This window comes from Zea mays, unplaced genomic scaffold, assembly GCF_902167145.1.
Source record: "Zea mays cultivar B73 unplaced genomic scaffold, Zm-B73-REFERENCE-NAM-5.0 scaffold_307, whole genome shotgun sequence".
NCBI lineage: Eukaryota > Viridiplantae > Streptophyta > Magnoliopsida > Poales > Poaceae > Zea > Zea mays.
In genome coordinates, this window is record NW_023366934.1 from 44366 (window position 1) to 68750 (window position 24385).

Genomic DNA, 24385 nt, shown 5'->3' on the forward strand with positions numbered 1-24385 from the left:
GACACATGATAGCATGAACCATGTGGTTGTCGATTGATGCCGACGTTGCAGTCGCTCGGGCGGGCTGGCATGGGCCGCATGGCTGTTCTTTGCTTCTTCTTGCACGCACGCATGCAAACATGCCGACGTCTTACCGAATCCAGTTGAACAAATTCAGCTAGCAGCGGTCGGTATCAAGAGTAGTAGCTGTAACAATAACTAGTTCGAAATTGCAGGCTTCTGATTACTCCGTGGAATCAGGAGTAGTTGTTGTGGGTACAAACTGGGCATCTTCTACTCCAAACACTAGATAATTTGATATCGCGCACTGGAAAAAGGGTGCAGCAGAGCAGAATCACAAATACTAAACTATTTGTCCGGTCCCACCCGTCAGGGAGGCAGACACGGTGCACGTCCTGATTTTCCAACTCCGCGAGTGGCCATTCCGCTACCCACTCTTTTGGGTTGGTGCAGGACAGCGATACCTGGACCCGTCCTAACACATCCTCATGGACCAGTCTCTCGTACACCCACCACGGGTACCTGCGTCCATTATCCCACCTGTCATTGACAGGAGACCACCGTGGGCCGCGGGCTCATCCAACAACGCGGGGTTGGTGAGGTCAGATCTCACTTCTCAGTATAAACTCATCCGCACCACCTCCCCCTGTCCCCCGCTCCTGCCTCGCCTCACCACCATTAGAGCGCGCGCGCCAAGCTCGTGGTGAGGTTTTCGAGATGAAGGTTATCGAGAAGATCCTGGAGGCGGCGGGGGATGGCCGGACGGCGTTCTCGTTCGAGTACTTCCCTCCCAAGACGGAGGAGGGGGGTCGAGAACCTGTTCGAGCGGATGGACCGCATGGTGGCGCACGGCCCCTCCTTCTGCGACATCACCTGGGGCGCCGGGGGATCCACCGCTGACCTTACCCTCGAAATCGCCAACCGTATGCAGAACATGGTACGTGTCGTGCGGCTACCTCGCTCGCGCTCGATCCACTGCGCGCGATCTGATCTGATCTGTTTCGGCACCGGGAAGTGTTAGCCTGAGTGCCGGCTTCGGTTAGATCTGCCTAGGTGCGGGGTAATGCGTCGGCGGACGTCGCGATATGCATTCGTTTTGTTGTGTCGGTAACGGTTATGGCCTTTGGGTAATTAGATTTCCTGGATTGGTTCCGAGCGAGAGGGAATGCGTTTGGTCAATGCCGGGATTTTGGGTGGTGGTTGCTCTGGTTGAGTTCGAATTAGTGTGAGTTTGGGCTAAATTCAAAAATCGTGTTTATATAATCCAGCTTTAGACCATGTTTGTTTACCCTCTACTCTAGAGTACATAATCCAGCTTATATAAGTTGAGAGGTAAACAAACAACACAGATTATTAGGTGGATTATGTTATCTAGATACCTGGATTATGATAATCTATAAGCATGTCAATAGGTGTTTATATAATCCATAAGCTGGAATGCTGGATTATATAATCCTGGAAGGAAACAAACAAGGCCTTAATGCTATTCACGTCACGATATGCATTCGTTTTGTTGTGTCGGTAACGGTTATGGCCTTTGGGTAATTAGATTTCCTGGATTGGTTCCGAGCGAGAGGGAATGCGTTTGGTCAATGCCGGGATTTTGGGTGGTGGTTGCTCTGGTTGAGTTCGAATTAGTGTGAGTTTGGGCTAAATTCAAAATTCGTGCCCCACACTGGAGACCTGGTGGCGATTACATTAACTTTATTTTATCAATTGTTATTGTGTTCATTCTAATCCTTTTTTGTTTCACAATTTAGATTGTTCTTAGTTTATCAGTTTAAAACTGATGGGATGCATGATACGGTTATGTTAGGGAGATAATTGGATTTTTGCCACTCACAATGTTGTCTTTGTCTATGAATTGTGGGTCCAGCTGGGTCTATGAAATGTGGGCCTGATGGCAATTTTACAAACTTGTTTCTTGCTGATGGCAAATATCAGAATCTCTCTATGTTAGGATGGCATCGTGAGTGCAAAATGGTGGCTTTTGAGCACTAATGCATTTTATGTTATTTATTCACTTGGTACTGCGAGTTTGTCATGCGTACAGTGAGTACTGATCATTGTTAAGAGGAAGTTTGTGCCTAATGCACAGAACAGTTTTCTGGAAACATTAGTATAATCTTGGTTCGACTTGATCTTCCAGCTTTAGGCTATGTTTGTTTACCCTCTACTCTAGAGTACATAATCCAGCTTATATAAGTTGAGAGGTAAACAAACAACACAGATTATTAGGTGGATTATGTTATCTAGATACCTGGATTCTGATAATCTATAAGCATGTCAATAGGTGTTTATATAATCCATAAGCTGGATTATATAATCCTGGAAGGAAACAAACAGGGCCTTAATGCTATTCTGTTCTGAACCGCTTCAATTTTATTAAACTAATTTATTTCTTATAATTCCTCTGCATCTTTGATGTATCCCTTGCACCGCATGCATTAGATGCTTATAATATTTTATATTGGTTCCGTTTTGTAGGTGTGTGTGGAAACCATGATGCACCTGACATGTACAAACATGCCAGTAGAGAAGATTGACCATGCCTTGGAAACCATCAAATCCAATGGGATTCAAAATGTTTTGGCCCTCAGAGGGGATCCTCCACATGGGCAAGACAAATTTGTGCAAGTTGAAGGCGGATTTGCTTGTGCTCTTGATTTGGTAAGATTGCGTTAAGGGCAACATAAATCGTTGAGTATGTTGGCATGACTTGGGCGTGATGACTAGTTTATTGCTGCTGCAATGTCTGTTATATTTTGGAAACTAGATCAACCCATCTGAATCCTCAAAGAAACCACCTCACATTGAAAGTGTCTTATGTCTTTTACTTGCAGGTGCAGCATATTAGAGCCAAGTACGGTGATTATTTTGGCATAACTGTAGCTGGTTATCCAGGTCAACTAGCCATTACATGTTTTTAGAGGGGATGCTTTCAAGTCCCTACCCTGTAAATTGGATGCTTTATCTGAAATAACTTTTTCCAAATGTCAGAGGCACACCCTGATGCGATACAAGGCGAGGGAGGTGCTACATTGGAAGCATATAGCAATGATCTTGCGTACTTGAAGAGAAAGGTTCTCTCTACTTTCTTGATTTTGTTTACTTTTCTCAATTCAAAATGATAGCAGAATACATTTTTGTTGGTTCATGAACCAAATAATAAGTTGAAAACGGTATGATGTTGTAAGTCATGACACTTTATATGTTTTGTTCGCTTCTCACTCTGTATATTTTCTCTGTAGGTTGATGCTGGTGCTGACCTTATTGTTACACAACTTTTCTATGATACCGACATCTTTCTCAAGTTTGTGAATGACTGCCGCCAAATTGGTATTACTTGTCCCATTGTTCCTGGCATAATGCCAATAAATAACTACAAAGGTTTCCTGCGCATGACTGGGTTCTGCAAAACTAAGGTAAGATCTGTTGCTGGTAGTTCCATCGTTTGTAATTGTTTGGGCGTTTGGGGATCATTCTATTATCACTTTGGCATGGACGTATGCTGTTATGCATATATTAGCTTTTCACTTGGCTGATTTTTTTTATCTCAATGCCTGAATTTGAATGGAGAATAGCTTTCCCACTTGCGAGTGTAGGTAAATGTAGTGCTAACACCATATAACATTCCTCAAGATTAATGAAAAATTTCAAATTCACACCATTCTGTTAATTCACTAATAGTTCATTGTACATTTAGGTAAATGTTCTGCAAACACCATCTCCTTATAATTTGAACTTTTATGCCATTATGTTAATGGACAAATATTTTTGCATTTTTTTCAAATGCTTTGATTTCTCACTAAAATAATCACTTTGAATGTTTAACAGATACCTTCTGAGATCACTGCTGCACTAGATCCTATCAAAGACAATGAGGAGGCTGTTAGACAATATGGAATCCACCTTGGAACTGAGATGTGCAAGAAAATTCTTGCTACTGGCATTAAGACTTTGCACCTTTACACACTAAACATGGACAAGTCTGCTATAGGAATTTTGATGGTAATTTCCATGTCAGAATTTTATTTTTTGTACCGACCTCTTACTAACAACTATTTTGTCCCCACCAGAATCTTGGATTAATTGAGGAGTCCAAGGTTTCAAGGCCATTACCTTGGAGGCCAGCGACTAATGTTTTCCGTGTTAAAGAGGATGTTCGACCTATATTCTGGTAGGTATTGTAGTTCTTTTATGTTAAGATGCTTGAGGTCTTTGTGACATTCTAACCCAGTCTAGTGAATGCTAATGATTGTGCAGGGCCAACAGACCAAAGAGCTATCTTAAAAAGGACATTAGGTTGGGATCAGTATCCCCATGGACGGTGGGGTGATTCTCGGAACCCATCATATGGAGCACTTACTGACCACCAGGTAATTTCAGTATATCTGTTCAGGTCTACTTTTTTTTGTGTTTACTGCAATGTTTTAACGTCACAAATGCAGTATGCAATATTTTTGTATCATTCTCAAGGTAATACAAAATTATACATTTTCCAGGAAGAAAGGGTTAAGTTAGAATGAACATTTAATATGATTCGGAGATATTTATTCAGCAATAAGAAAATAGTATCATGGACCCCAAATGAGTGTTCCACTATAGGATTTCTTCACACTGCCACTGCTACACCTTTATATAGACTTGATCAACAAATATATATTCAAAATTACTCAACTTGGCTTCTGTGATGACTATTTGTCATAAAATCATAGTTGTATGCAATCATCTATTCATTTTAAAACAGTTCACAAGACCACGAGGCCGTGGTAAGAAGCTCCAAGAGGAATGGGCTGTTCCACTGAAATCTGTGGAGGACATTAGTGAGGTAACTGTTAAAATACGTGATACATTATTGGTCTTCCTGGCATAGAAGTTGTCATTTTTTAAAGTCTTTGCTAACCCTTCTTAATTCTGATATTCTCTGTATGCCAGCGCTTCACAAACTTCTGTCAAGGGAAACTCACAAGCAGCCCATGGTCAGAATTGGACGGTCTTCAACCAGAGACAAAGATTATCGATGACCAGTTGGTGAATATTAACCAGAAGGGTTTCCTTACAATTAACAGCCAACCTGCTGTAAATGGAGAGAAATCCGACTCGCCTACTGTTGGTAAGTTTATCGTATTTTGTTTTATAATAGGTGGCCATGGGTGTTGAAATATAAGTGAATTGCCCACCTTTCCCCATAAGCTTAAGCTTCTAGGTTACTCAACACTGAGAGCAGTATTTCAAGCATCTTCCAATTTAACACAGGGACCAACCCTTAATGTCAGCAATCAGGTTTTGTCGGTCTTTAAATCTTAATGTAAGAATTGTAGTGTTGAGTCAACACTCATGGGTATCCTAGCAAACCGGGGCTTGGGTTCACGTCCATTGTAATTATCAGCATAGCGCCACATTGTCGGAGAATCTCTGCTGCATATATAGCAATTCTTGCCTTTCCAGATCATCTGGAAATGCCTAGGTCGTTTATGTCAAATACTTGCTCGAACTAGCATGTCAGCCTTTCTGACCTGTTTATTTATGCCTGTTCTGTGTCTATGTCGTTCATATCAAATGCTTGCTCGGATTAGCATGTGAGCCTTTCTGACCCCCGTTTATTTATGTCCTGTTCTGCAGGTTGGGGTGGTCCTGGAGGCTACGTTTATCAGAAGGCCTACCTCGAATTCTTCTGCGCAAAGGAGAAGTTGGACCAACTAATTGAGAAGATCAAAGCATTCCCTTCTCTCACTTACATTGCTGTGAACAAGGATGGAGAAACATTCTCCAATATTTCACCGAACGCCGTGAATGCTGTCACGTGGGGTGTTTTCCCTGGCAAGGAGATTATCCAGCCTACGGTTGTGGATCATGCAAGTTTTATGGTTTGGAAGGACGAAGCATTTGAAATCTGGACTCGGGGGTGGGGTTGCATGTTCCCTGAGGGTGATTCATCGAGGGAGCTACTAGAGAAGGTAATGTTCACTGCAAACCTTTAGACTTAAACATAATATACTGTTCCGCATAATAATGAGCTCCATTGTAACATTTTTTAGGAGATTTGTTCCTACAGTTAACTGTTATGTTTGTGGTTCAGTAATCACTGTTCACTGCTCTACTGCACTTTCTGCTAAGAACATAGTGATTTTTTTTTTTTTTGCATGAACTGCAAACATCTTGCTGCACTGGTCTTGAACAGCATCTTTGTTTACAGCATTGTTTTTGTAAGATTAACCTGCGTTTGCAAAATACACTAGTGAAACCAATCTACACACATTGTTCATCTTTCAGAAGTGTATTTTTTTCAAACAGATTCCTTGGCTGCTGACTTTCAGGTTCAGAAGACCTACTACCTGGTCAGCCTCGTTGACAACGACTACGTCCAGGGGGACCTGTTTGCTGCCTTCAAGATCTGATTATGCTCTCATGGTCTGTATTGTTGTATGGTTGGACCCAACAATATTCTTGCATCCCGACTACAGGTCTGATCGCCATGAAAGCTTCTGTTCATTTGAGCTCGGGGGAGTCCGCTAGTCTTATTTTTCTTGATTTCTCTTGGCTTTCTGGAACCATACGAATCAATAAGAAATGAGCTGTGTTCACTTTCCAGTTCCTCCGTGCAAGTGGCGCAACGGCCAGGTTCTAGATGTAAAATTCGTCCTCTAATACAGAGATTGGTATTGTATGTTAGTGTAGGATGCGCTGCTCGCATTGCACTGTTATTGTGCTTCTGTTTGGTGGAAATAAAGATTGGTCGAAATCTGAGGGCCAGATTGAAAGCCATATAACTGAGGGGATTGGAGGGGCTAAATTTTATTTTTTGATTAATTTTAAATAAGAAGGAGAATCTAGCCCCTCCGGTTTCTCGCTCCCAATCTAGTCCTGAATGTTCACAAGCCCCCATTTGAATTTAGCCGGGTAACCCCATTAATTAGGAGGTCTATTGAGGCGTTTTTATGGGTATGTGAAAAAGATTAGGAGACTCTAGACGACTCTATATAAAGGCAGGCCTCCTTTGGGTCAAAGAATAATTTTCTGAATCCCTTGTTTTTGAACTATATTTTTGTGAAATTTATGGTTCTGAAGAAGCCCATATTGTCTCTTAACTAATTATTTTAGTTAGGTCTCTATACATATCCATTAATTAGGTCTGGACTCCATCATAAGAGATCATCTAAAAACAAGTTTAATAACATAGTCCACACGTAATGTCACATATAGTTAACTAAAAATTTAATTATATAATAACTCTTATAATACAAAAATATATACAGGGTCTTCGAGTTCGTGTGCTGCCCATCTCAACTAGCTACTAGTGTCCGCTTCTCTTTCTTCCATATTATTATAAATCTGATATAATATCTTTTGTAGCCCTTCTATATCAGATTATTATACTTATCTAATCTTCTCTCTATTCTTTAATTCCACGGTAAGAGCTCCTCTAATCTTCTCCCCTCTTCTTTAATTCCTCTTGATCCACCATAAAGGCTAGTTTAGAAACCCTAATTTCTCACGGGATTCTCGTTTTTTCAAGAGAAATTAGTTCATTTTCCCTTGAAAAAACGAGAATCCCGCGGAAAATTGGGGTTCCAAACTAGCCCTAAGGGCTCCTATAAATCTCTCCTCTTCTTTAATTCAACTTCATCCTATATTTTAAATTCTACTATATAAACCATGCAGTGTACTGTACAAAACAGTGTTATACAAGCCTATATATAAGCTCTGCTAGAGATGACCTTAGCGACCTCCTACGGAATCCAGAGATGACCTTAGCGACCTCCTACGGAATCGTAATTTACATAGCGTTGTATTACAAAGTACAAAGTGGAGAGAGCCTAAGTAAATATAGCCTAAGTAGATATATTAATGAAGAATTCTCCATCGGGTTTAGGCACCTCGTAATCATCCCTATGAAGCTATAGGTATCATCATCCCCATATCCATACCCATCATAGGCACATAATTCATCTTACATACATACCCATTCGGGTATTGGATCTTCAATACGTCCTTATCCCCAATAAAAAAGCATAATCATATTATATAGGTGCTTAGCTTAAAAGGTTGAGAGAGTTAGGGTTAGTTGTTAGGCTTGTTTCCTATAAAGATACACACCTAATTTTATTACTGTGTGAATATTATCCGTGGACAATTAGGTTCAGAGTTCTGTTTTTTCATACCATACTTATATATCCAATACGGAAGAATCTCCCAAATTTGTACTCAGGGATTAAAATCTTCGTACACATATTCATATCCAATGGAGAAGAATTTCTTCCAGATCTGTACATGGAGATTAAAATCTTCGAAAATTATCGGGTATCGGATCTCTGTTGACACATCTAGGCCTGAGCCCGCCGCTGTCCCCGTGGTCGCTGCAAGCATGCCAATACAAGTATACAACACAGGGTAGGGGAAGAGACAGACAAAGGGAAGCGACAGTCGAGGTAGTACTTATAAACAAGAGCAAAATTTCGTCGGTTGTTCTGTCGAAGAGAGTTTAAGTGAACAGCTACACATATATCTACCCGTCTGCTTTGGAAGTGAAACTAAAGAATGAGCCGGCCCGGCCGCGCCGCCGGCTCCATGTACGCTACACCGACACTCGGAAAACCTTGTAACCCCAACAAGGGTCAGGGTCAGGTTCGACTCCTATGCTGTATTTACAGAGTTCGCAACCGTCTTCATCTCCTGATCCATGGCTCCATCCTCGCCTCAGCTCAGAACTGTCCCAACCCGGCGGCTCCGGCGGGCTGGTTCCCCTTGACCCTGGGAGACGCGAAGAGCGAGGAGTAGAAGTCCTCCCCGGGCGGCGGCAGCATGTCGAGGCCGCTGTACATGCCCTGGATGTCGTCGTAGCTGAGGTCCACGAACAGGTTGCCGCTCTTGGCGCTGCAGCCGTCCACCTGCTCCTCCTTGGGCACCGTCATCATCATCGCCGGGTCCTGGAACGCCGGGAACGAGTCCAGCTCCGGGAACGGGTCGTTGTCCACGATCTCCGACTCTGGCGTGCGCGTCTCGCCCCACGAGTGCGAGTGTGATTGGGAGTGGGAGTGCGTGTGCGAGGTGGCCATGTCCATCGCCTCCTCCTTGGTGGCGCCGACGCCGGCGACGGCGGTCTTCCCCAGCTGCATCTTCTCCCACTCGTTCTTCTTGTTGTACAGCCGGCACAGCACCCAGTCATCCAACTGCACGACGATTCAATTCGATCAGACTATTAGCTAAATTCGTCCAGCGCAGATCAAATTAAAACGGACCCGTCTTCAATTCCGACAAAAAGATGGGCTTACCCTAAGCGACCCCTTCTTGGCGGCGGCGGCGCGGCCGGCGTCGGCGAGCCTGTACTCGTGCATGATCCAGTCCGTCTTGACCCCGCGCGGCGCCTTGCCGGCGTAGAAGACGAGCGCCTTCTTGATCCCGAGCGTGCGGCCGCGCGGCGCGACGGGCTTGTCGGCGCCGGTGGCCTTCCAGTACCCGTTGCCGGCGGCGCGGTTGGGGGCGGGAGCCGTTGGGGTACTTGCGGTCCCTGGGCGTGAAGAAGTACCACTCGCGGGCCCCGAAGAGCGCGCGCTCCGGCAGGTCCCAGGGGTCGAACCTGTACAGGTCCACCTCGGCGATGATGGGCACGGGGAGGCGCTGCCCCGCCGCCTTGCGGCACAGGTAGTGCTCCACCAGCTCGTCGTCGGTGGGGTGGAACCGGAACCCCGGCGGCAGGTTCAGCTCCGCCTCCGCGTCCCTCTCCCTCCTCATCGGCAGACCCATGGCGCCGGCTTGCTTGCTTGCTTGCTGGCGGTGGATTTGGATGGAGCTGAAGCCGACAATGCTAGCGGCGGCAACGCCGATCGGTGGGTAAAAGCGGTGGGTGGCTTTGGCTGATTGACTCCTTTCTCCGTCCCGCTGTGTAAAAGAAAAAAGAAAAGGTCGCTCCGGCTCGGCTGCTGGCGGCTGGCGCTCGTCGATGGTGGTTAGCTCGGATCTGCGTGTGTGTCCCGTGTATTGCGCGCGCGGTGTTGTCGAAGCTGAGAACCGCGCGCAGGAGAGGGATATATAGCGGCGGGCGCGGGCGGTCTGGAAGCTTCCTCGGGATAGGGGATGCGGGATGGGGGTCAAAGCGAGTCGGCGGCTGCGCGAAAGCGGAATTGGCACGTGTGGTTGGGCGGGGGCAGCTGGATGAGGTGGTGGCCTGGTGGGTTCGGGCCTTCGGGGAAGGTGGGGGGGGAGGGAGGGAGGCCCGTGGATGGCCACCTCAGCGGCCCAGGATTGGATTGGACGGGACCGCGGGGTTGGCGTCACGGCCGACCTCAGCTGAATTGGGACGGATTCGCTTTTGCAGCGGCGGTTGCTCTCGGGCGGCGTGGTTCTTCTGTGGCCGTGCAGGCGCGCTCGGGATATGGCCGGGGATGCTGCTCCGTTTCATGCGGATTGGGGTTGGGCTCTGGGGGAGGGGCCCACCACCGGCCGAGACGGCATGGGCTAGAAGGGAATCTCTTTCTTTTTCGGCGCGGGTGCATGCATGGAGTACACAACACATGCCTCCCGTGGGTTGGATTTCATTTTGTTCATCAAAATAAATTCTTCACGAGCCACGTACAGCAAGCGGTCTGTGGACCGACCGACGAGTGGTCCTTTCACCCAGAGGGTTCATTATCGTGCTACAAGTATACGCAAAGCGTGGCGTACGTGTGTTTCTTTTTCACGGTTACGAAACGATGATGGCAGGTAGAGATGTCAATTGGAACCCGATACCCATCAACTCATGTGAAATTCGCCTATTAGGGTACGGCTATGTAACAAAAAATGTTTCCATGGGTATGGACATGGGACAAAATCTCCACCATAACCTAGGAGTACGTGTGCAGCCGTCGCAGCACGCGTAGACGATCGAGGAGCACAAGAATTGGCAATAGCAGATAACCATAACCCCCACCACTAGTTGCCAGCTAGGGGACGTTTACACCCTATCTATCATGCATGCGTTTTCGTCGGAATCGCGAGCACCTACGTGCACGCTGCGCATGCATGCATCCAGATGATTCGCCCGCCGCTGCCTCAGCATCCCTATCTCCCTCGTTCCGCCACGCAATTCGCTCGGGCGGCCGTAGGCGTAGCGACACGATCCACCCCCCCCCCCCCCCCCCCCCCCACCCCCCCCGACAGTGCCACGCCCGGCGTACGTGGAGATCAAGCCACCACGCCGCGCGAGACACATGCCCAAGACAGGCAGGCGCGCGCCAATGATAGGGCCAATCTTTTTTTTTGTATATATGGGCACGTGGTGCGCGGGCCTGCCGCGCGTCGACACGAGTCCCGCCCCTGTGACCCCGGCGGCGGCGCTGCCAGTGCCCCGCACGGGAGAGGGGGGAGAGAGAGACAGACAGAAATGTGGGCAGGCACTGGGCTGGGCAGGGAGACGCCTCGAGGCGCCGCGCGCAGGGGGGGCGCGAGGCGCGTGGCGAGGCCAGGGCGGGGCGCGTGGCGAAGGGCAGATGCAGGCACGCGCGACGTACGTGGCTGGGTGAGGTGCCGGCGTTGTACGGTATACGGGCCGCGTGGTGCCGCCGTCGCTGTCGGGTGTGAGTGCTGGTTGTGGCCGTGTCCCCGTGCACTGAACCTGCTTTTCGGTAGCAGCGGCGGGTACTGACATCTTTTCCGCGCGGCTCCAACTGCAAGCAGAGGTCGCTCAACGACGACGACGACAGGCGTTTACTGGCCAATTAGCGGCCGCCAGTGGGTTTAGCTGAGCGCCACGGCAGTACTACTGTCAGAGAGGCGTACGAGCCAGGCGTCTGTGTTCACCATCACTCCACCACCGCCAGGGACAGGGAGGATGCGCACCAGATGTCCGTGTCCGCCTGTTCGCGGCGGCCGGCCGGGGTCACGGGACGGCCCGCCACGTTCTTAAACACGTCCGCCCAGAGCGATGGCGTCGCCCTTCACCGGCGCACACCGTCACGGCGGAAGCTACTACGTACGTCACGCGACATGTGTTACGCACCAGATGAAACTGCCAAACATCAAACATGCATTGCATGACTGGCACGACGACAGAAAGTACTGCTATCGTAACAATACTTAGTCCCAAAATAAAATTTGTTTTAGTCATTTAATAGATTCATGCAAATAATTGATGCATATATATCTTTTTTGAAGACAGGGTTTCAAATACCTACAGTAAACCCGTTCAGCTCGCTCTCCCCCACGACCTGCATCCATATGGCCCCACCATCCCCACATACCACATTTAGATTATGTGGAGATTAACTGTAGGGATCTTTTTTATAGCAGTTATGGACGTGATGCTGGTTTGAGCGTCAAAATAATGTCAGACACAACATAAAAATTCTGTTTACCATCAACTTGCATGTGGGGTCCTATTTTTATGTAAGGTATGGTGGTCATCTACTAGCCATGCATGCGATTTTCAATTTTTATGGCAGGTACAGCTTCATATACGAAAAATTATGTCAGGTCCAAAAAATTATGACATATCAAAAAAAAATATTGTACATGCGAAAAATATACTTGCAGGACGTTGTGACTTGTGAGCGTATCCCAAATTTTTTTCATAAAACCCTTAAATTCGAGCGTAAATAATGTCGGGGTGACGTCGTGTAACCAGATAAACATGTCAATCAGCCTAGCGTGGTGGAGTACCAGATTCACGCTAGCTAGCACGTCGTGCACGCTCAGCAGCTACAGCTAGCATGCCTGGTTCCGTCGATCAACACGCGCCCTATCGAGCTTCACATATCTTTAATCAACTATCCTCTCAGTAGTATTTTACCTGCATATATGGCACTAGTGCTGTGAATTGGGCCGGGCTGGGCCAGCCCAGCCCAAGCCCATCATGCTTCGTGCTAAACGGGTTCGGGACAGGAAAGCCCAAACAATTTTTGGGCCGTGCCGTACCAGCCCGAAGTGTAAAAACAGTGGTCCAGCCTAACCCTAAACCACGTCGTGTCTTCGTTGGGCCGTGCCGGCCCAAGCCCGGCCCGTATATTTGACCACATAAAATCAAAATATTATAAACATATAAAGTTTATAGCTTACTAAATTAAAAAGATTAACAATTATAACATCATTTAACCACATAAACTCCAAATATAACAACAATATAAAGTCGATATCTTACTAAATTAAACAGATTGGGCTCAATTGGACCGTGTCAGCCCGAGCCCAGGCCCATCTATGCGGGCCGTGCTGGGGCCCGACGGGTCGGAATTTGAGGCCCGGCCTAGGCCCGCCTTCGGACCGTGCTAGCCCGGCCCATATTATTTTGTGCCGGGCCGTGCTTTGGACTCTTATTTTTGGGTCGTGCTCGTGCTGGCCCGAAAAACCCCGGCCTAGATTCCCACCATTATATGGCACTCAGGTCACTTCTTTTCTCTTTTGCAAAAGTCATGTCACTCAATTTTCAAAACCAAATAACTCATGCTACTATAATCACTACAGGAAAACACTGTTTTATCGAGTGGCCCCAGACACTCGATAAAGACTAAAAAACACTTGGTAAGTTTTTTTTGCTAAATGTGACTTTCGACAAAAAGGTTTCGATGAATTGTACATCGACAACGGCATTCCGTGTAATGTAGGATGGGAAGGAGATCCGATCATGTGTTGCGATATGACTAGATGGTGATTGAATGAGTTTTGGACGTTATGTATGGAGTGGGGTAGCAGGGAGAAACACAGTGGCCCTGTTTGTTTGGTTAGGCTTTTTTCAGGTTTTGGTCACTAAAAACTGTTGTGGACTACTAAACACTTTAGCTTTTCAGACTGTTTTGATAAGAATTGTATTGATAAAAACCGTCCAAAATTAACATGAACACATAATCGGTCGAGTCGTCATGATAGTATGAATCCGTTGATTTCTAGACACTGAACCTTTTGTATTACTTCATCTTTCTTCGCGCTCATTGATAATCAGATTCTCTCCACAGTCAGATTCTTAGAAAAATTGGTAAAAGAAAAGCTGAACCAAACAAGGCCAATGCCTACTGGCCCATTATTAGTCTCATTGGTATAGATGGCAATGGGTACCCGCGACCCGATACCCGATAGGTATTTACTCCATTAGTGTATATATATGGGGCTAAATATTTTACACGTGGGTCTGTTATTGGGCAAAAATCTTCAACCAATGGGTAAGCAGGTATTATAACGTTCCGCCTTCATCCATACCTGTTAACCCGTGGGTATAAAATACCCATATAAACTTAGCCCAAGCATGAACTTGGACTTTAGTCATCCATCTTCTTTACTATTTAACAATCTTTTATGCCATAATGTAATAGAAGGCTTAACGACAATTTAATGACCATGTAATGGAACATGTAATGTGCTATGTAGTACTATCCTAGTATTACTATTTTATCCAATTATCTTTGGTGTGTTGAATGGATGGTTAAATGATGCTAGAAATTTTGTAATGACAGATGGATATACTTGACATTTGTATAATATAATATTTTGATAGAGGTTTAATTTTGTGGGTACGGGTGATCCGATGGGTGACCCATACCCACATGGGTATGGGTATGGGGTAAATCCATACTCACCAGTGTATATGGGTGATTTGATGGGATTATTTTTGTGTCGTGGGTATGAGTATGAGGTAGTATACCCGGTGAGTATTTAACCCATTGTCATCTCTACTCATTATTACAAATACAACATACACAACTGCATCCCTTCCAAACATTATATAGCCTATCTCTGACTATTTTTAAAAAATAAACTAGTTTTTAGGTAAATAAAAATCTCTTGAAAAAATTAGGCTGTCAAGCTAAGTATATCTGTAGAAATGGTTTTTAAGAAGTAACGTACTGCAATTCACTCAGCTCTGCTCGTGAAGATTTTGAGCCATTCTGCACCTGCAAGGATCCGCCACACTAAAGTTGTGTTTAGTTTCGGAGGCCGTTAGGATAGAACAGCTGGCCCCGTTCAAAAGATTTTAGAGTTGGATGGTTCTATATTTAAACATAGATTTTCTTTTTTAAGTCACTTTGTCTTGTATGAAACTAATTTAAATAACAATAAATTAGAAGTAACAAAATTGGAAGCAGTACGACTCCCTATCACCATACTCTAAACCAAACACTGCCTAAAACTTTTAAACCTACAAATCTAAAAATAACAAATTGAAAGTAGAGCGGCTATATCCCGTGCTCTACGACTAAACACTGCCTAAAACTTTTGGACCTGCAAGGATCCGCTACACTGAAACTTTTGAACCGCCTCACTACAAAATACATAACCGAAATAAAACTTGGCCTACAGTGCGTTGCAAGGAATGAAAGCCTCAAACCTCTGTTAAGTAAAACTTGGCTACAACAACCAAAATGTTACCGGACAGCCACCAGCTCCCCGTGCAGCTGCAAAACGTCCATGAATTCTGGCACCGCTAGGATCTAGTTACGTTTCCGTTTAAGGGCTAGTTTGAGAACTTTTTTAAAAAAGATTTCTATTTTCTCAAGAAAAAAATGAACTAGTTTTCTAAAGAAAATAAAAATCCCTTGTAAAAAATGAGATTCTCAAACTAGTCCTAAACATGGTTTTCCCCACAACCAACGACACTCAACAGTCAACATACTACAAGAAAACAGTGCAGCCCAGGAGAAAAGTGGCTAACATTCAGACCCAGGGGGCATGCAACAGAACCCAAATCAGCCGTCGCTAGTAGCTGTGAAGGCGATGAGGACACAAGACAAGGTGAGATGATCGTTCCTGCGGCGAAGGCCAGGATCGCCCTCTGCGAGAAGCCCTGCCTCTCCTGGCGGATAGCTCCACCTCCTTCAGCAGGCCTCTGATCTCATCGATGTCGCTGTCCTTGGCGGCGTGGACCAGCCTGCTCTGGACCTCCTCGAGCTTGGCTAGCCGTCTAGCTCGGGCCAGGTCTCTGGCGGACCAGATGAACCCCGTCATCCTCCACAGGAGGACGCCAACGTAGATCGCGGCGACGCAGTCCACGCTGTAGTGGTGCCGCTCGCGTACCTCCCTCTGCGCGCTGTGCAGGACGAGGAGCCATATCGCGACAGAGATCCAGCCCCCGTATGCTTCCTGTGAAACACATAGAAACAAAGGTATACGGCGGCCGTACGAGTTATGACGAACCCTTTGGGCAACATGGAGCGTATAAAAATGCTATTGTGATATACGGATTTAAAACGACACTTATATATTACCGTCCACGCCATTGCAGTCAGGACAGCAACAAGCATATGTCCACTGTACATAAGGTCATTGCAGCCGCCACTAGCTTTCTTCAGAAGATGGTAACCACGAAGGCCCTTCTCCAGGAGTTGGTCTCAAAATGTCTACAAGGAAGCTCATACGTCCCAATCGGGCTTATATTCATCTGGGTAAGCTTGAACAGCAGCTGAAAAGGCACACATGAATAGTTTAGCCTCCACCATTGCACAAAACTGATATACCAAGGTGAAACCAATTAGGCGCTAGGGAAAATTAACTGACCATATGCCATATCCTGTGTTATGACTCTGCGAATAGCATTCGAGTCAGAAGCATATGGAACATAATATTTCTGTGCCCAAGGATGAGGATGTTGAGGTATTTGATAACGGGCTACAGCGCACCAAGGCCTTGCGGATGGAAGAATGGTAGCGATGAAAGTTATCGTCCGAAGTACACGACCAATTGCCATAGTGAACATGTATCTTGTGGCAATACCAAGACCAGGAGCTTTGATGCAGTCGAACAGAACTGAGAAACCAGCATGATAAACAACATCAGATAATGGTGGAGAGTGATAACATGAGCTCTTAGTAGATCGACCACGCTCTGAGGGAGCTTCTCGTTCAATGATAGAAAGCAGCCATTGACCAGTGTCAGGAAGCGGTGCGGCAGTTCTGTTAAATAACAGTGAAAAAAAACTTTCAGCTTATAAGTGATTGTGTAGATTTTGTTGAATTCATGTGTGTGTTACACGCGGATTAGCACAAATAAAATTCCCAGGGAAGGTTTAGTAATGCAAGGAGAGATGTTGAAGTAGTGCTACTCTCTCCTTACTAATGGAAAGGGAACCTCTGCCTGGATGCATCACAATCCTTTCACACAGAAGTCAGGTTGTGACTGTTAATTCACTGCCTCCTCTTAATTGCTTCCCCGAGCAGCACGGCGGGCGCCAGCCACGCCGGACTCCTCGCCATGACGCCCGTGTAATTAGGATCAGGGAACAGCGCCGTTGCGCATATGCATGTATATTTGTACTCCCTCTCCAGATGAATATATGACACAATTGATTAATCTACTCTTACATGGTATCGGAGCAAATGTGACAAAAAAAGGATATCACAAATGTGATTGTATTCAGAGGTAAAACATGACCAAACAAACTAAAAAAATTTAAGAATTGTATAAACCCAAATTGATCAGAAGTTATTGCGTGAATGCATGCTTAGATCATTTGTCTCTATTAGATTTTGAGAATGATGAAGACATATATGCCTAAAGGAATCTATAGGTCCCAAGCTGAAGTGATTCTTATGCTTTTCTTAACCCCCCCCCCCCCCACGCGCGCGCGCACACACACACCAAAACACTTGTAGATTCTCCTTTATTCCAAAGTCCATTGATGCTTTACTTGAACTTCAATTTTTAGAATGTCAACCAACACCGAGTCAGAACAACAAAGACAACTATTGAACACCTGTGAAGTAAATCGTCCACCAACCTTATTCGATTAAAAAGTAGAACTCTTCACTTGATAGCATCACAAGGTTAAAACTATCGAGCACTTAGCAATATTGCAGAACTTAAATCATCTAGTAAATAGAAACAACAAAGCTCCATTTTAACAGATCGCAGATATGCTCATCTCCACGAACAACTACTTCCTGCCGCAAATAAAACTACCAAATGCTAGTATGCTGGTCCTATGCAATATTTTGAGCACTTGTTATGGTAACCACAAGGTTCCCTCATTCTTACTACCTATTACACGTACTACAAATAAATTTGTGCAGCAGATCCCAAATTGCTACTCTCCTCGTTGGCAGCCTAAATGTCAGTCTAGAAGCCTTCAATACACTCGACAGAACCCCCTAATAAACCTCAACCTCACCCATGCAAGGAGAAGACACGCCATCCTTCCATGAACAACTAACATTTGGTTCGTGCAGATTCGCACGACCTACAGCACGGAAACAAAATTCTATTCTGCAGCTCACAAAAGTCGAAACCTCTGACAGATCCAGCGCGCCTCCTCCTAAGCCCCTAACCCCAAAGCAGCAAGCCATCACTAGGTGAAGGAAGCCGAGGCAAGATGAGGAGGAGCGACCTGTGCCAGTGCAGTCCCATGACGGCGGAGACGAAGCGAACAGAGATGGCCTCGCAGAGGAAGGCGGCGAGCATGAAGGCGATGGATCCCAGGAAGGGCAGTGCGGCGCGCAGCTCCGCGGACCAGTGGCGGTAGAACGGCGCGCGCGCGGCGGCCGCGAGCGCCAGCACCGCCCACAGCGCCGGCTGCAGCCGGCCGTGCCACGCCGGCGAGAGGTGCCGCAAGTAGTCCACGCCCACGTACGCCGCCGCCGCGACGCCCAGCCCGCCGAGGCCGAGGAGCCGCCGGGCCGGCGCCCGCGGCGTCTGCAGTTTGGGCCTCGGCGCCCGCGGCGGCTTCGCCATGGCCGGAAGCCTGGAACCGGATCGCCCCCGACCAGCCCGAGGTCGGCGTCGCTCACTCGGTCAGTTCAGTTGGTCGTCGGTAGAGATGGGCAGATGGCAATGGGGCCCGATCACCGACGCGGGGAATTGCTAAGGGCTCTTTGGATGCTTGGAAGAAACACAAGGCTTCACCCCGTAGGGAATTTCCACACTCCACTAGACTTTCCTACTAATCTGTTGACTGCGCGCTTTGGTATCCTACTAATCTGTCGACCGCGCGCTTTGGTATTCACTGGGCCTTGACCGAGTGCTATGTAGGGTCGTGAAAGTCGTCTAAAGGGAAATTAATAGACTAAACTTATAAATTATAAACTTTGAACATGAATTTCACCCGAAGTTAAGATTAGAAACAAATTATTATAAATACGGAGTGGGAAAGAGAGTTTTTCTTGTTATAAGTTGCTCAATAAATGCGGATAACTTAGGAGCTAACTCAAAATATTGTGAGCAAGAGACCTTAGAGAGGGAGAGAGAATCAAATCATAGAGGAGGCCATGAAGGTCGGGTCTTTTTCAACCATTTCTCTCTCTCAATCGATCACTCATACTGATTGAGTGCTTCTTCTTAATCTCAAGGACCACAAAGATCCCACAAGGATCACCACACACTTAGCTATCTCTTGCTAGCTTTACAAGTCACTAGAGAATTTAGAAGGAGATGAAAAAGCACGATTAAGAAAGCCAAGCAACAAGAGTAACAAAACGAAACACGGATCATACTCTCTCAAGTCACTAGACACTAATGATCTCTTGTATTAATTGTGGGACTTGGAGAGTTTGGAAGCTTTGAATGTGTCTTGGAACGAATTCCTTGCTCTTGTATTGAATGTGTATGAATGAGGGACTTGGGTGTGTTGAATGGAGGTGGTTGGGGTTGTGTTTATAGCCACCAACCACTTCCTAGCCGTTGCCTTCTCCCTGCCGACCGCGGATGGTTGAGAGCACCTAGAGGGGGGTGAATAGGTGATCCCGTGAAACTTAAACTTATAGCCACAAAAACTTGTTAAGTGTTAGCACAATAATCGCCAAGTGGCTAGAGAGAAGGTCTTGCACAATACGATAATCACAAAGAATTCAACACAGAGAAGACACAGTGATTTATCCCGTGGTTCGGCCAAGTACAAAACTTGCCTACTCCACGTTGTGGCGTCCCAACGGACGAGAGTTGCACTCAACTCCTCTCAAGTGATCCAATGATCAACTTGAATACCACAGTGTTTTGCTTTGCTTATCTTTATCCCACTTGCGAGGAATCTCCACAAATTGGAGTCTCTCGCCCTTACACTTAAAGTTCACAAAGAAGCACGGAGTAAGGGAGGGAAGCAACACACACAAAATCCACAGCAAAATGCGCACACACAACGGCCCAAGAATCGAGCTCAAAAGACTATCTCAAAGTTCTCACTAGAACGGAGCTCGAATCACTGAGAATGACAAACGAATGCGCAAAGACTGAGTGTGGATGATCAAGGATGCTCTAAGATCGCTTGGTGTACTCCTTCATGCGCCTAGGGGTCCCTTTTATAGCCCCAAGGCAGCTAGGAGCCGTTGAGAGCAAATCTGGAAGGCCAATCTTGCCTTCTGTCGTCGGGTGCACCGGACAGTCCGGTGCACACCGGACACGGTCCGGTGCCCGATCTCCTTCCTAAATGGCACAGCCGACCGTTGCAGATCTGGGAGCCGTTGGCGCACCGGACATGTCCGGTGCACACCGGACAGTCCGGTGCCCCCTTCCGACCGTTGGCCCGGCCACGTGTCCGCGCGCAGATTCCGCGGTCGACCGTTGGTCCGGCCGACCGTTGGCTCACCGGACAGTCCGGTGCACACCGGACAGTCCGGTGAATTTTAGTCGTACGCCGTCATCGAATTCCCGAGAGCGGCCACTTCGCTCGAGCCAGCCTGGCGCACCGGACACTGTCCGGTGCACCACCGGACACTGTCCGGTGCACCCACCGGACAGTCCGGTGCCCCAGACCGAAACAGCCTCTTGGCTGTACACAGCCAACTCTTCTCTTTTCTTCTTCTTTCTGTTTCTAACACTTAGACAAGTATATTAGTACACAAAACCAATGTACTAAAGCTTAGAAACATACCTTTACTCTTGATTTGCACTTTGTCCATCCATGGCATAGATTCACATTTAATCACTTGTGTTGGCACTCAATCACCAAAATACTTAGAAATGGCCCAAGGGCACATTTCCCTTTCAATCTCCCCCTTTTTGGTGATTTATGCCACACAACATAAAGCCACTAGAACAAGTGCAAAATTACTTCAAATAAAACTCAAATTTATTTTGATTCAATTTTGGCATATATGGATCATCCTTTGCCACCACTTGGTTTGTTTTGGCAAATCAAACTCAAAATCCTATCTCTAAGTCAAATCCACTGGTAGAGAACATAAAGAGAGGTTTTCCAAAGAAAATTGATTCAAGATTCCAAAAACTCCCCCTTTTTCCCATAATCAACACTTCTCCCCACAAGAGGCCAACTTTTGACAAAAGAGACAATGCAGAGTTTTGACAAAACAAAAAGCTCTATTCTACTATTTTCAAAATCTCTCAAGTGGTAGCTGATCCATTTATCGCTTTGGCCTTTATTTTCTCCCCCTTTGGCATCAAGCACCAAAACGGGATCAATCTTGGCCCTTTAACCCCATTGCCTCACCAAATTCCTTCAAGTAAGAGCAAATAGGCAATAAGAGTTTAAAGATGAACTTGGAATAAGTTACCCTCTCATCGGAGTGCAGTGGAAGTCTTTCATGGTCCAAGTCCACCTTTTTCCCTTTCAATCCTCCTTCGAGACTAAATCATCAAACTCAAGCACATGGTTAGTCTCCAAGGGTCAGTTGTAACACATCTCCCCCTAAACATGTGCATCACTTTGCAACGGACTTGTGAGGTCAGGGAGTGTTTGTACAACTTGAGCACCATAATAAGCAACAAAATGCAAAAAGGAACATGATCAAAAGCATAAATACATGTATGCTACAATTCAATCCAAGTTCCGCGAATCTAAGACATTTAGCTCACTACGCAGACTGCAAAAGGTCTTCTCATCTAGAGGCTTGGTAAAGATATCGGCTAGCTGGTTCTCGGTGCTAACATGAAACACTTCGATATCTCCCTTTTGCTGGTGGTCTCTTCAAAAAGTGATGCCGGATGTCTATGTGCTTTTGTGCGGCTGTGTTCAACAGGATTTTCCGCCATGCGGATAGCACTCTCATTGTCACATAGGAGTGGGAACTTTGCTCAGATTGTAGCCAAAGTCCCTGAGGGTTTGCCTCATCCAAAGTAGTTGTGCGCAACACTGTCCCGCGGCAACGTACTCGGCCTCAGCGGTGGATAGGGCAACGGAGGTTTGTTTCTAGAGTTCCATGACACCAGGGACCTTCCTAAGAATTGGCACGTCCCCGATGTACTCTTCCTATCGACCTTACATCCAGCATAGTCGGAATCTGAGTATCCAACCAAGTCAAAGGTAGACCCCTTTGGATACCAGAGCCCGAAGCAAGGCGTAGCAACCAAATATCTAAGAATTCGCTTCAACGCCACTAAGTGACACTCCTTAGGATTGGATTGAAATCTAGCATACATACATACACTAAGCATAATATCCGGTCTACTAGCACATAAATAAAGTAAAGACCCTATCATTGACCGGTATGCTTTTTGATCAACGGACTTACCTCCTTTGTTGAGGTCGGTGTGTCCGTCGGTCCCCATCGGAGTCTTTGCGGGCTTGGCGTCCTTCATCCCAAACCGCTTTAGCAGATCTTGCGTGTACTTCGTTTGGGAGATGAAGGTGCCGTCCTTGAGTTGCTTCACTTGGAACCCAAGGAAGTAGTTCAACTCGCCCATCATCGACATCTCGAATTTCTGAGTCATTACCCTGCTAAACTCTTCACAAGACTTTTGGGTTAGTAGAACCAAATATTATGTCATCGACATAAATTTGGCACACAAACAAATCACCATCACATGTCTTAGTGAACAGAGTTGGATCGGCTTTCCCACCTTGAAAGCATTAGCAAGTAAAAAAGTCTCTAAGGCATTCATACCATGCTCTTGGGGCTTGCTTAAGTACCATAGAGCGCCTTAGAGAGCTTACACACGTGGTCGGGGTACCGTTCATCCTCGAAGCCAGGGGTTGCTCCACGTACACCTCCTCCTTGATTGGCCCGTTGAGGAAAGCGCTCTTCACATCCATTTGGAACAACCTGAAAGAATGGTGAGCGGCATATGCTAGCAAGATACGAATTGATTCTAGCCTAGCCACAGGAGCAAATGTCTCCTCAAAGTCCAAACCTGCGACTTGGGCATAACCTTTTGCCACAAGTCGAGCCTTGTTCCTCGTCACCACCCCTGGCTCGTCCTGTTTGTTGCGGAACACCCACTTGGTTCCCACAACATTTTGCTCGGAGACGAGGCACCAGTGTCCAAACTTCATTGCGCTTGAGTTGTTGAGTTCCTCCTGCAGGGCCAATACCCAATCCGGATCTAGCAGGCCCTCTCTAACCTGAAATGCTCAATAAAGAGACAAAGGAGTAATGCTCACAAAAATTAACTAATCGCGATCGAGTAGTTACTCCTTGCTAATGTCACCCAAATTTTGGTCGACGGGGTGATCCCTTTGAATCACCGCTCGAACTTGGGTTGGAGGTGCCGGTTGCGCTTCTTCCCCATTACGTGATCTCTTGTGCTCCCCCTTGATCACACGCCCTCCTTTTGATGAACCTGTGTCATCGTCTTGAGTTGGGGGATGCACCATGGTTGAGGAAGAAGGTTGATCTTGCTCCAATTGTTCCTGTGGTCGATATCACCAATCGCCATGGTTCGTATAGCGGCCGTCGGAAACATCTTCTTCATCTACATCATCACAATCAATAACTTGCTCTCTTGGAGAGCCATTAGTCTCATCGAATATAACGTCGCTAGAGACTTCAACCAAACCCGATGATTTGTTGAAGACTCTATACGCCTTTGCATTGAGTCATAACCTACAAAAACCCTTCTACAGCTTTGGGAGCAAACTTAGAATTTCTACCCTTCTTACTATAATGTAGCACTTGCTCCCAAATACACGAAGTAAGATACATTGGGTTTGTTACCGGTTAGTAGCTCATACGAAGTCTTCTTGAGGAGGCGATGAAGGTAGACCTGTTGATGGCGTGGCAAGCCCGTGTTCACGGCTTCCGACCAGAAAACACTCGGGGGTCTTGAATTCTCCAAGCATCGTCCTCGCCAATATCGATTAGTGTCCTGTTCTTCCCTCTACCACACCATTTTGCTGTGGTGTGTAGGGAGCGGAGAATCGTGCTGTCCCTTCCTCCTCAAGGAACTCCTCCACTTGAAGGTTCTTGAACTCGGACCCTTCGCGCCTTATCTTCTTCACCTTGAGCTCAAAACTCATTTGAGCTCTCCTGAGGAAGCGCTTGAGGGTCCCTTGGGTTTTCAGACTTATCCTGCAAAAGAACACCCAGTGAAGCGGGAAAAGTCATCAACAATAACTAGACCATACTTTAACTCCCTCCTATGCTCAGATAGGCGACAGGTCCGAAGAGGTCCATATGCAGCAGCTCCAGGGTCTTGAGTGGTCATCACATTCTTGCTGTGATGCGCTCCTCCCACTTGTTTACCTGCTTGACAAGCTGCACAAGGTCTATCTTTTCGAATTGCACGTTAGTCAAACCTATCACGTGTTCTCCCTTTAGAAGCT

At 46.4% G+C, this 24385-nt stretch overlaps 2 protein-coding genes and 1 pseudogene across 2 annotated transcripts; 1 reads left to right on the forward strand and 2 right to left on the reverse strand.

Annotated features, from left to right (window-relative positions):
- Positions 1–639: 639 nt before the first annotated feature.
- Positions 640–6756, forward strand: LOC118474709 (methylenetetrahydrofolate reductase 1-like). The gene is given in 14 exon segments (XM_035963740.1): positions 640–804; positions 806–937; positions 2488–2670; positions 2844–2904; positions 3001–3083; positions 3252–3425; positions 3838–4011; positions 4080–4180; positions 4267–4288; positions 4290–4379; positions 4751–4831; positions 4939–5116; positions 5626–5960; positions 6321–6756. Coding segments are annotated over 14 exon segments (1782 nt in total). The 5' UTR covers positions 640–717; the 3' UTR covers positions 6402–6756.
- Positions 6757–8413: 1657 nt separating this feature from the next.
- On the reverse strand, positions 8414–10032 carry LOC118474710 (NAC domain-containing protein 2-like). Its single transcript, XM_035963741.1, is given in 3 exon segments — positions 8414–9173; positions 9276–9482; positions 9484–10032. Coding segments are annotated over 3 exon segments (939 nt in total). The 5' UTR covers positions 9748–10032; the 3' UTR covers positions 8414–8705.
- A 5602-nt stretch (positions 10033–15634) lies between these two features.
- Positions 15635–18653, reverse strand: LOC118474711 (uncharacterized; annotated as a pseudogene).
- Positions 18654–24385: the final 5732 nt, after the last annotated feature.